The sequence below is a fragment of the Spermophilus citellus genome (assembly GCF_964194105.1).
Source record: "Spermophilus citellus genome assembly, chromosome: 5".
NCBI classification, from domain to species: Eukaryota; Metazoa; Chordata; class Mammalia; order Rodentia; family Sciuridae; genus Spermophilus; species Spermophilus citellus.
Window position 1 is genome coordinate 67,846,939 of NC_138186.1, and position 13,240 is coordinate 67,860,178.

Sequence of the window (13,240 nt, forward strand, 5' to 3'; positions counted from 1 at the left end):
CAGCCCATTTTGGTTTGTATCTTGTGTGTTATGCACTTGAGCAGTTATGTCAAGTGACTTGTGGCACTAAACACAAGACCCTTGTGCTCGGAAGGCAAAGGTAGGAACTGCTCTGGAGGCAAAGGCAGGAGGATTGTGAGTTCAAAGCTAGCCTCAGCAATTTAGTGAGGCACTAAGCAACTCAGTGAGACTCTGTCTCTAAATAAAATACAAAATTGGCTGTGGATGTGGCTCAGTGGTCAAGGGCCCCTGAGTTCAATTCCAAGTACCAAAAAAAAAAAAAAAATCCATAGTACATAACTCTTTTAGCAAGAGAAGTTTATTCTGTTGTACCTTTCATGTTGGTACAGATCTTGAAAACTGGTAGGCAGGGCTTCAAAGAAATTAGAAGATAAACAAGTAGGTCTTTTGTATTTTGTATTTTAATTTTTTTGTTTTTGTATTTTGGTACCGGGGATTAAACTCAGGGGCACTCAACCACTGAACCATATCCCCAGCCCTATTTTCATTTTATTTAGAGTCAGGATCTCACTGAGTTGCTTAGTGCCTCGCTTTTGCTGAAGCTGGCTTTGAACATGCTATCATCTTATTTCAGCTTCCCAAGCCTCTAGGATTATAGGTGTACACCATGGTGCCCAGCTTTTGTCTTCTTAAATATATATTTTGCAATTAATTCCAAATTATACATGTAGTTAAGTATTTTACATATAAAAATTTGAAAGTAACCTCATATTACAAAGAATGGAAAAAGGAAAAATTAATCCAATTTGCTTTTCTACTCTTTCATTTTTTATTTATCTTTTTTTCTAACTATTGAGAATATGTTCATTGTTTATATATATATATATAATATATAAAAATAAAATACATAAAAATCAATATAATTCAAAAATGTATAAAGAATGTTTGCCAAATCCAGTCTCTCTTCATATTTGCATGCTTACAATTGTAGTATGATTTTTTTAGTCTTATTAAATCATAAATCATTTTCTCCAGGTTGCTCTGTGGTCTGTAAAGCCATTATTTTAATGACTGTGTAATAGTCCATTACTGAGTTTTCCATCATTTACTCATGTCTTCATATGTTTGTCTTTTAAATTGTTTCCAAAGTTTTACTGTTGTAAATAACATTCTATGGGATGCTCGAGGCATATAGTTCTTTCCCATAATTTTGGATTATAACCTTAAAATCAATGATCAAGAGTAGAATTATTGAGTCCAAGAATTTAAATACATGCTACCTAGTTGCTTTCCAAAGAGTTTTATGAATTTATCAGTGTGGCACATAAAAACAAACAGGGCTTTTAATATAAAGCACTTCCTAGTCCAGGTAAAAATAAAATTCAAAGACGTTTGTCTTCTGGATTCCATGATTCACAATCACTGAGAAGATTACAAAACGTAGAAAAACTAGTAAAAAATTAAGTGGATAGAGGAGCCCAGCATGGAGACACACACCTGTAGTCCCAGCTACTTAGGAGGCTGAGGGAGAAAGATCACCTGAAATCATGAATATAAGACCAGCATGGGTAACACAGTGAGACCCTGTCTCAAAAACAAAAACAAAATGCAGATGAGATAGTATTTTAATCTTTCATGTAAGGTGAGCTGGTAGTTAAATTGAGCATTATAGAGAAAGATTTTAAATTTTAACATCTAGTAGTTCTTTCCCTCCTCATTCCTAAGTCTTTTAGTTTAAAATACAGAAGCTTTTAATGTAGGTAAACTTTAACTAAGTTTTGTGATGTTTATAAGCAAAGGTTTGAGTTATAATATTTTAGAAATATTTTATATAACAAACATATAATGTTATTAATGACATATTTCTTTTCTTCTCCAGAAAACAGCTTTCCATAGAAGCCAGACGTTGGGCTACAGGAACGGCTATGCAGTTGTTCGACGTCCAACAGTTGGGATAGGTGGGGAGCGGTTACAGGTCAACCAGCTGTCTCCAGCAGAGCTGGATGAGTTGGCCAATAAAGCACCAGTTCTAACTTATGGCCAACCTAAGCAGGCCCCACCTGCAGAATTCATTCCAGCACATGTAGCTTTTGACAAAAAGGTATCACCTAGGATTCTAGGGTACCCTTGAATTTAAATGCCAACTGGCTACAGAAAACTTAAATAGTCGACCACAGGATTCCCACAGTGCTCTCTGGAGAAAATTGTTCAAATGCCTTAACCCTTACTCATAGAAAACAGCTGAACTCAGGCTTGAAAGAAGCTTTCTTTAGTCAGGAAGTTGATTACGGAAAATAATTCCCTGTAGACCTCACTGGAATATTTGCAGATACAATTAAAGAAAAGTTGGTTGAATTCTAGAATAGTGAGTTCATATTGCCCTATGTTTACCAGCTCTATGTTTTCTGTTTCTTAAAAGTACTCTATTCTGCAACAATGAGAGGTGTTTATTCTTTATGAAATGCAAAATATCATCTTAAAAACAATGATCCCCTCTATTGTCAGTTTTCTCCAGGCTATCTCTATAAGTTTTTGTTTTTCAGGAAACACTTTACATTTAAATGTTACATAACCAAAGAGTCATAGAAAATTTTTGTTTGTTTCTCATTTACTCTTATGCTTTTGCACTGTGAGTTGCTTTATTTCCATCTCTTGATATTTCCACATCATCCTTTATTTTCTTCCCCAATCTTTTTTTCTCCTAAAAAATCCTCTTTCTTATTTTAGGAACATGGTCATACATCCATTCATGGACTGAACCTAAATATGCACTGAACAAATTATAAATTATATAATTGGCTATATTATTCCCATTTGCTTATTTTTCTTGTTTATTCATAGCCTTAGCAGGCACTGATAAATCAGTATAGAAGAGAGAGAAGTGAAAATATAAGAGAAGGGTACATTAGGGATTTAATAATTTATCAAGAAATCCTTGTATGTTCAGTTTTACTAAAAAGAATAGTAAATGATTATAATAAAGTAGAAAGTGAGGGGCTGGGGTTTTGGCTCAGCAGTAGAGTGCTTGCCTAGCACGTGCAAGGCCCTGGGTTCAATCCTCAGCACCACTTAAAAATAAATAAATAAAATAAAGGTATTGTGTGCAACCACAACTAAAAATAAAAATAAAATTTAAAAAGTAGAAAGTGATATAAGAAAATATTGATGAAATTCAGAGAAGGAAAATTTGTGCCTGAATAAGGAAATAGCATTTTTGCTTTTAGTTATTTTATGTTAATTGTTATTAATTTATGCTTATTTAATAATATTATTTTTTATTTTTATTTGTTTTTAGTTGCTGATAGATCTTTATTTTATTTATTTATATGCGGTGCTGAGAATCAAACCCAACCCAGTGCCCCACACATGCCAGGCAAGTGCACTACTGCTGAGTCTCAGCCCCAGCCCCTAATATTCTTCTTTTTTTTTTTTTTTTTTTTTTAAGAGAGAGAGAGAGAGAGAGAATGAATTTTTAATATTTATTTTTTAGTTTTCGGCAGACACAACATCTTTGTATGTGGTGCTGAGGATTGAACCCGGGCCACACGCATGCCAGGCGAGCGCGCTACGGCTTGAGCCACATCCCCAGCCCATTTTCTTTTTTTTTTTTTTTTTTATTTTTTAGACTGGGGATTGAACTCAGAGGCACTTTATCATTGAGCTACATCCCCAGCTCTTTTTTACTTTTTATTTTGAGAAAGGGTCTTATTATATTTCTGAGGCTGGCCTTGCATTTGCAGTCCTCCTGTCTTATCCTCAAAGTTGCTAGTGTTATAGAGGTACACCATTGTGTGGCTCATTGGCACTATCTTTAAAGAAATGTATTGTGGCCAGGCACAGTCACACATACCTGAAATCTTAGCAATTCAGAATCTGAGATAGAGGACTGAAAATTTGAGGCCAGCCTGGGCAACTTAGTGAGACACTATCTCAAAATTTTGAAAAAGGGCTGGAGATGTAGCTTAATAGTAAAATGTCCCTAGGGTTAATCACCAGTACCAGAAAAATAAAGATAAAAAAATAAAAAAGGATAGTATATATAAATAATATTATTATAACATTCACATATTTATTTTCCAGCTTATTTATTTTTATCTTTATGATTTTTAGATAAAAAAATGTTTATCATAGATATGAGATAGACAGTAGTTAAATGCATGGTTTTGAAACTATTTTGTTTATTTGTGGACTTTTCTGAATTAAATTAGAATTCAAATGTTTTAAAGACTATTTTGAGGCCCTTTTTTTTCATTTATTTTTTATTTTTTAGTAACAGGGATTGAACTCAGGGGCACTCAACCACTGAGCCACATCTCCATCCCTGTTTTGTATTTTATTTGGAGACAGGGTCTCATTGAGTTGCTTAGTGCCTTGCTGTTGCTGAGGCTGGCTTTGAATTCATGATCCTCCTGCTCAGCCTCTGGAGCTGCAGGAATTACAAGGCATGTGCCACTGTGCCTGGCTGGAGGTTCATTATTGATAACCAACATATTTGTTCATATTTTGGATATTCTTGAGGCTGTTCCTCATAGACAGAATATAACTTCATTTCTTCTTAGGTGATAAAGAATAGGACATTTTCTGCATATACTGTGAATCCCCTCATCTTTTCTCCTTGTTCCCATATAATTTTCTCTATCATTACACATTGTATTCTCTATTTCAGGCTAACTTCCCACTCTGTGTACCTGATGTTACTCTTCTTCCATCTTTTCATCTTCAACTTTCGTATTTTCATTTCAAATAAATATGGTATCCTTCTCTAGCTAAGAAACAACAGTAGTAACAAAACCTCCTTTTACTCTGTGATTTCTTTAAGCAAGAAAACTTTCTTCCTCAGTGGAATATCAGATAATTTACAATCTGATTTTCCCTGTCCTCAATCTCAAAACTCCTTTTTCCTGAGTAGCTAGTATTATCCTTTTTGCCAAATCTAAAGAGGTTTACTTCACCCACATTTTCTGACCTGCTCACAACATCTGACACTGTTGACCCTCCCTGTCTTCTTGAAACTGCTTTTTTTCTTGCTGCTATGATCATTCCTCTCATGATTTTCCTCTTCCTCTCTATTACTTGCTCTTTCTCTAGTATCTCTCCCTCCTGTCACTTCTTCATTGTAAGCATTTTCAAGGTTCTGTGCTAATTCTTATACTATCTTCTTGAGACACACCCCCCTTTTCATAGTTTCACCTTTTCCTCAATTAAGACAACTCTGGCCTAGTTGAAACTCTAATCTGTGTCCTTCTGCCCATGGGATAGCTTCACCTGGATGAGCTGTTAGCACTTCAGTGCCTCTGATTGACCTCATCTTCCTTTTCCCTAGATCTGCTCTCCCTGTGCAATTTCACCAGATAATCTGAGCTTGGAACCTGAGCCTTCTTCTGCCTTTCTCCCCATATTCAATGAGTTACTGAGTCAAATATGTCTCACTTTCATTTCCTCTATCACTTCTGTGGCTCAAATGAGCAACTAGACAACTGTTAATGTAGGCTCATACGTAATTATTTGCTTATACTAGGTCTACCACCTCCTTTATTCCCTGAAGCACAACTTTGATTCTATCACATCTTTAGTAAAATGCTTTCTGGATCCTTTAACGAATACTGTGAACATTATCACTACCCATCTGGCTGCTCTGACCCCAACTTGAAAGACATCTTTCTTTAATCCTTCTTTCTCCTCACAACTCACATCCAATCAATTAATAAGCTCTATTATTTTTAACTAATCTGTCCACGTTTTTCTATCTTCAATATTATAAATTCACTTTCCATACAGCTTATCTTTTAAAAATTAAACTATGTTACATATTGACCATGGCTGGTTCCATGACTTCCCAATCATATGTAAAGTAAGATTCAACTGTAAAGTTTCCTCCTTTCCCTTGGCCTAGATGGCCCTCCCTGCTGTTTTCTTACTCTTTCCCTCATCTATTGTGTTTGAATAATAATGGATTTCTTTTCCTTATTTCCTTGAAGTGGCAGAACTTCCCCCACCCCATCCCCCCATTTCAGGGTCTTTGCACATGCTGTTCCTCCAATCTAGATGGTATTCCTTCTGATCTCAGGTGGCTCACTTTGTCTTATCATTCATATGCCTTACCTGAGGCCTTTCCTGACCACTGTACTAAGGAAATCTCTATTTTCTCTGTTGTTTTCCTCATGGCACTAATTTCTGGTCTCTGTTATTGTTGATAAGCTTAACATACAACCCACACAGGTAAGAGTAAAATTAAAAGGATGTAACAAGGCTTATTATTTTCATTGTATATGATATGGAAATATTTATTCAGGATTTCCTCCTTCTGGAAATAAACACAAACATTTCCATGTTTATTTGTGTTATTCTGAGCACTTCCTGGAAATCAGAAGAACTGAGTTCTAATTCTGGTCTTCTACCAAAAGCATTGTAACCCCAGAAAGTCACAATCTCTAGTTTACACATCTATAAACTCAGAAGGTTAGAATTTATAACTAGGAGCCCAAGCTGCTATAAAAAGTTCATGGAAAATACATTTTAAAACACATAAATATTTTGAAATATAAATATCTTTCCTTCCCTTTTATATAGTACATCAAGTTATTCTACTTGATGTTGTCCCAACTGCTTGCTAAATATCTTTTTTCCCATCCAAATTTTTTAATGTTGCATTGTAGTTGTACATAATAGTGGGATTTGTTGTTACAGATTATTACAGTCACACAATATAACAATAAGATTGGCCAATATAATTCCCCAGTATTTCCCTTTTCCTTTCCTTCCTCCTTCCTCCTGGTTTCTTTCCTGTACTCTTCTGATCTCCCTTCAATTTTCATGAGATCTATCCCCCATCTTTCTTTTCCTTTTTCCTCTCTGATTCCCACATCTGAAGAGAAAATAATGACCCTTGACTTCAGAGTTTGGCTTGTTTTGCTTAAAAAATGTTCTCAAGTTCCATTCATTTTCCTACAAATGATATAATTTCATTCTTTTTTATGACTTACTAAAACTCCATTGTATATATACCACATTTTCTTTATCCATTCATCTATAAATGGCTGGTTCCATGTTTTAGTTATTGTGAATTGTGCTACTACAAACATGGTTATGCATGTATCAGTACAGTATGATGACTTAAATTCTTTAGGGTTGATATTGGGGAGGGGTATAGCTGGTCATATGGTGGTTTCATTCCTAATCTTTTGAGAAACCTCCATACTGATTTCCATAGTGGTTGTACTAATTTATAATCCCACCAACAGTGTAAAATTGTTCCTTTTTTTCTATGTCCTCTCCAGCATTTATTATTATTTGTATTTTTGACGACTGCCATTCTGACTGGTGTGAGATGAAATCTCCATGTAATTTTGGTTTGCATTTCCCTAATTGCTAATTATGTTGAACATCTTTTCATGTATTTGTTGGCTATTTGTGTTTCTTCTTTTGAGAAGGGTCTGTTTAATTCATTTGACCATTTTCTAATTGGATTATTTGTGTTTTTGTTAAGTTTTTTGAATTATTTATATATTCTAGTTAATAATCCTGCTAAAGAGATTTTTTTCTTATTATCTTCTTTTGCAGTGATTTCTTTACTAGAAGGAGCACAGACACTATTCTTGATTACCACTCAACAAATGAGGTCTTTTTAGGTTAGAGTATTATTTACCTGAAACCTAATTTATTAACCTGGTTCTCTGTATCATGAATTACATATTGAAACTGTTGTTTTACCAGTTGTGTAGATTATATAGCAGAGGAAACTTAAGTACTTCTTTTATAGTCATATTTACCCCTCATTCTGAGGCCAAGTTCCTGTCACCAGATGCATCTACATGCCTTCCAATTTTAGAAAACAGACAGTTTAAGAAAAATGACTGTGGGGCTGGGGTTATAGCTCAGTGGAAGAGCGCTTGCCTGGCCCGTGTGAGCCACTGGGTTCAATCCTCAGCATCACATTAAAAAAATGAATAAAATAAAGATATTGTGTCCTTTTACAACTAAAAATATTAAAAGAAAAAAAAAGAACATGGTTGTGGCCTCAGAATAAGTCTTTCATCTTTCTCTGTGCTCATTCCTTTGATGGGTCATTTAGATTCATAGATTGGACTGGCCTCCTAATGTTGACAAGCTGTCCTCTGAACATAGCATATATAATAACCTATTTGATATCTCCTCTTGAATATATAATAGATATTTAAATGAAACATGTCTAAAACGGAACTCCTAATTTCCCCCAAAACCTTGCTCCATTACCCATTACTATCAGTTTGATATTAATTCTATCTATTCTGTTTATGTCTGAGTCATCCTTGCCTATTCTCTAATGTTTATTTCTTTTCCAAAACCTTAGGTCTGCATCTTAAATTACCCTCTGCAATGTCAACTTGTGCTGTCACTTAAATTCAGCAGTCTAAAATCAAGCTCACCAGCTGTCCTGTTAAAATTATCTTCTTTTTGTCTCAATTTTTATGGTCTTATCACTGTATCCCTAGCACTGTGTCGTCCATCCTCCTCCTTTCTCATTTTCAGTTCAGTCAGCCACTTTCTGCTTTTCCATTGTTGGTAACTAATTAATGCAGCCTGGACCATGGAAAGGGCTTTTAATGTTATCACCATACCTAGCATATCCTGAATACTGCTTCTGGGTTTCTTTTTGTTTGTTTGTTTTTGCATTACAATTCTTATTACATATATATATACCACAATTTTTCATATCTCTGTTTATATATAAAGTATGTTGACACCCAATTCAAGTCTTCATACATGTACTTGGGATAGTGATGTCCATCACATTCCACCACCCTTGCTAAACCCCTGCTCCCTCCCTTTCCCTCTTACTCCTCTTCCCTATCTAGAATTCATCTAATCCTCCCTTGCTCCCCCTCCATACCCCACTATGAGACAGCCTCCTTATATCAGAGAAAACATTCAGCATTTGTTTTGGGGGGATTTATTAGCTTCACTTAGCATTATCGTCTCCAACGCCATCTATTTACCTGCAAATGCCATGATTTTATTCTCTTTTAATGCTGAGTAAAATTCCATTGTGTATATATGCCACATTTTTTAATCCATTAATCCACTGAAGGGCATCTAGATTGGCTCCACAGTTTAGCTATTGTGAGTTGTGCTGCTATAAACATTGATGTGGCTGTGTCCCTGTAATATGCTATTTTTAAGTCCTTTGGGTATAGATCGAGGAGAGGGATAGCTGGGTCAAATGAGGGTTCCATTCCCAGATTTCCAAGGAATCTCCATACTGCTTTCCATATTGGCTATACCAATTTGAGTCCTACCAGCAATGTATGAGTGTACCTTTTTCCCCACATCCTCTCCAACACTTATTGTTGTTTGTCTTCATAACAGTTGCCATTCTGACTGGAGTGAGATGATATCTTAGAGTAGTTTTGATTTGCATTTCTCTGATTGCTAGAGATGATGAGCATTTTTTCATTCATATTTGTTGATTGATTGTATATCCTCTTCTGAGAAGTGTCTGTTCAGGTCTTTGGCCCATTTGTTGATTGGGTTATTTGGTTTTTGGTGCTTAGCTTTTTGAGTTCTTTATATATCTTCGAGATTAGTGCTCTATCGGATGTGTGAGGGGTAAAAATTTGCTCCCAGGATGTGGGCTCTCTATTCACCTCACAGATTGTTTCTTTTGCTGAGATTGCTTCTGGATTTCCTTCCTCTTTTTCTGTTATTGCATTGCCTAAAATCCCCTCATGTCCCCTTTGCTTATCTAACATTTTCTCACTCTTCAAGTCTAATATGTATTCTCAGTTAAGATTTCTCAGACCACCTATGCAGATTTTTGTTAAGAACCATAATATTATCTGTTATTTAGGAAATAGTGAGATATGTGGAGAGAACATTGGGCTATGAGTCAATAGACTTACAGAGTTTCAATCTTAGCTCTGATCCTATTCCTCATATGGCCTTAGACAAGTCACTGTGGCAACCTGGGTCTAAGTTTTCTTTGTAAAATAAATGGGGTTGGATTATCTGATCAATTCTGTTTTAATAGTTTGCATGGTTATAAATCTGTGGCTCAAATACAAGCTATTTCATATTTGAATTACTGTGATCATATCTCCACTTGTAATTTTTTATAATTTACCCCAAATGTTACTTAATTATCTTTGTCATTTGTTTTTACTATTTTTCTACTTTAAATATTCTACTACACTTACCCATTTTACCTTTTTATAATGAGTTTTAAGGTCTTCATTTCATTGTAGTTATTTTTCTCCTAGGCAACAGCCAGTTTTCTTTCTTTCTTTCTTTCTTTCTTTTTTATCTTGTTCTTCCACAGTAGATACTATACCCTTTCTAACAACATTGATGTGTAGAATTATTTTTCTATTCATCAAGCTGTTCTTGTGTTTTCATTTAACGGTTTTCTTGATTTGTTCCTCTGAGTCTAGTAGAAGTTTGGGTAAACTCTCTGGTCTACTTAGAGTATCATTCTGATACTTTCTTTCTCTGAAGAGAAATATTTTTTTTAAAAGAGAGAGTGAGAGAGGAGAGAGAGAGAGAGAGAGAGAGAGAGAGAATTTTTTTAATATTTATTTTTTAGTTCTCAGTGGACACAACATCTTTGTTGGTATGTGGTGCTGAGAATCGAACCCGGGCAGCACGCATGCCAGGCGAGCGCGCTACCGCTTGAGCCACATCCCCAGCCCCAAGAGAAATATTTTTAATTTCTTAATTAAAAATACTTTAATTTTTAATTTTAAATATTTTTAATTTTTCAACCGCTTATATAGGTTTTTTAAAAAACCCTCTAGGCCTACATGTCATAAAAAGAGGGTGACAGGGTAGATTTATAGTGTGGTCATGGATTGCAGTTTGCCAATTCTTGATTTAGAGAATAAATAATGAGTATTAATATCTCCCTGTGTGGTCCTCTTTTTCAGGAAGGTACTTAATGTTTTTTAGATGACAATGACAAACTAATACTACACCATTTCTCCTTGCCTTGTGTATTATAGGTGCTGAAATTTGATGCCTATTTCCAGGAAGATGTTCCTATATCAAGCGAGGAACATTATAGAATCCGTCAAGTGAAAATTTACTACTATCTAGAAGATGATAGTATATCTGTAATGGAGCCTGTTGTTGAAAACTCTGGCATCCCTCAAGGCAAGCTAATCAAACGCCAGCGAATAGCCAAGAATGATGTAGGAGACCATTATCATTGGAAAGACCTAAATCGAGGAATAGATATAACCATGTATGGCAAAACTTTCCGCATTGTTGACTGTGACCATTTCACACAGGTATATTATATATTTGTGGAAGTTGTGCGATCTTAGGCATCATTCTCACTTATAGCCAGATAAGTTCGTTTCTTAGGGTAATGGGAGGACACTGATAATCTGTCCTGTGTGAATTATTATGTAGGTGTACTATGTGTTGATATGTACCAACGCTATTTGTAACATTATTTTTTAGAATGACATTAATACAGATCCACTCAAAATCAAGCTCTACCATAGCTGAATCATTTAGTAAGAAACCAGTTGCAGTGGCAATTCAGATAGGAAGTAGGAAGGAGAGGTAATGCCTTTTTTTTTTTTTTTTTACTTTGGAAATATGAGTCTCTATTTCCAAATATTTCCAAATATTTTCAAATATTTTCAAATATTTCCAAATATTTTCAAATATGACTCATATTTTCAAATATGAGTCTCTATTTCTTGTAAAGCCTTTTGCTATTTACATTTTCTTAAGATACTGCCTTCGGTGTGAAGTAATCTGGGTTTTCTGGGAAAAGGAAACCAAATAAACCCCTTAATTCTAATCCAGTATCTGTCTTCCTTACTACGGATGCATCTTAAATCCTTTTTTTTTTTTATTGGTTGTTCAAAACATTACAAAGCTCTTGACATATCATATTTCATACATTAGATTCAAGTGGGTTATGAACTCCCATTTTTACCCCAAATACAGATTGCAGAATCACATCGGTTACACATCCACATTTTTACATAATGCCATATTAGTGACTGTTGTATTCTGCTACCTTTCCTATCCTCTACTATCCCCCCTCCCCTCCCCTCCCATCTTCTCTCTCTACCCCATCTACTGTAATTCATTTCTCTCCTTGTTTATTTTCCCATTCCCCTCACAACCTCTTATATATAATTTTGTATAACAATGAGGGTCTCCTTCCATTTCCATGCAATTTCCCTTTTCTCTCCCTTTCCCTCCCACCTCATGTCTCTGTTTAATGTTAATCTTTAGAAGTAGGGAAGAGGAAGAGTCATTGAACATTTTAAGTTCAAGTTTATAAAGACAGTACCACCTCTATTAACAAATAGGAGCCCCAAATTTCTATGTGTAGTTTATATAGTTTTTAAACTATACTTTGCTATATTTGAGGGAAATTTGTCTGATGGATTTCTGAAAAAAAATTTAATATTTTATATCAAGAAAAGTCTGTCACTTTCTCTATTTTGTAAATTTTGATTTTTTATGCAAAATTGGCTTTTCTTTTAAAAATATATATATATACATATACACACACATACATGTGATATGGGATATGATGACCTTTCTTTAGCATAGAGTATAAATATTAGGAAATCAATACAAACTTTTTCAATTTAAAAGAATTTCTAGCAGCAAGGGTTTTATGCCCTTTATCTCATACTACTTAAAGCCAAATGTGATTATTACATGCACTGAGCTCCTATGAATTCATCGATTTTTCATTTGATAACTTATTTAATTAAATATTTACTATATACAGAGACTAAAGGGAAGTGAAATAGTCATAACTATAATGTCACCAAAGACACTGAATTAATAAATACTGAACCATTGTTCTTGGGACAAATGCAGGTTTAGGTTTATTCTGATCTCTGATCAAAACATTTTTGTCAAACAATATATACCTTTTTTATGTATGTTTCTGTTCAAAGACACCCGATTTAATATATATTTCATTCATTAACATTGAGCTCATGACCAACAGCACTATAACTCACACCCCAAAGAAACTTATGTAACACATGTATTTTCTCCATCATTGGAGAAAATGGTGTGTTAGCCAATTGAGGTTACCATAACAAAAGCTCTACACTTTAAGACCATTTTAAACAGCAAAATAACCAAGAAAAAGGAGAATGAATTTGCCTTCTTGTTCTAGTTCTCTACAATGTGAGAACTAGAACAAGAAGGCAAATCTTCACCTTTTCTACCTCCACTGAGAATGTATACATCTGGGCAACTCAAATTTTCTGCAACCTGTGCTTGTCTGTGAATGACAACAACATGTAAGAAATATTGATTT

At 34.7% G+C, this 13,240-nt stretch overlaps 1 protein-coding gene across 2 annotated transcripts in view; it reads left to right on the forward strand.

Moving 5' to 3' along the window:
* EFHC1 (EF-hand domain containing 1) overlaps positions 1 to 13,240 on the forward strand; it is a 54,777-nt gene that overhangs the window by 2,043 nt on the left and 39,494 nt on the right. Inside the window, exons 2-3 of one of the 2 annotated variants that reach the window (XM_081295863.1) lie at positions 1,841 to 2,062; positions 10,935 to 11,222. In XM_081295863.1, coding sequence (XP_081151989.1) covers positions 1,841 to 2,062; positions 10,935 to 11,222 — 510 coding nt within the window. The remainder of the gene's footprint in view (positions 1 to 1,840; positions 2,063 to 10,934; positions 11,223 to 13,240) is intronic. The other variant, XM_081295864.1, reaches the window with a different exon arrangement.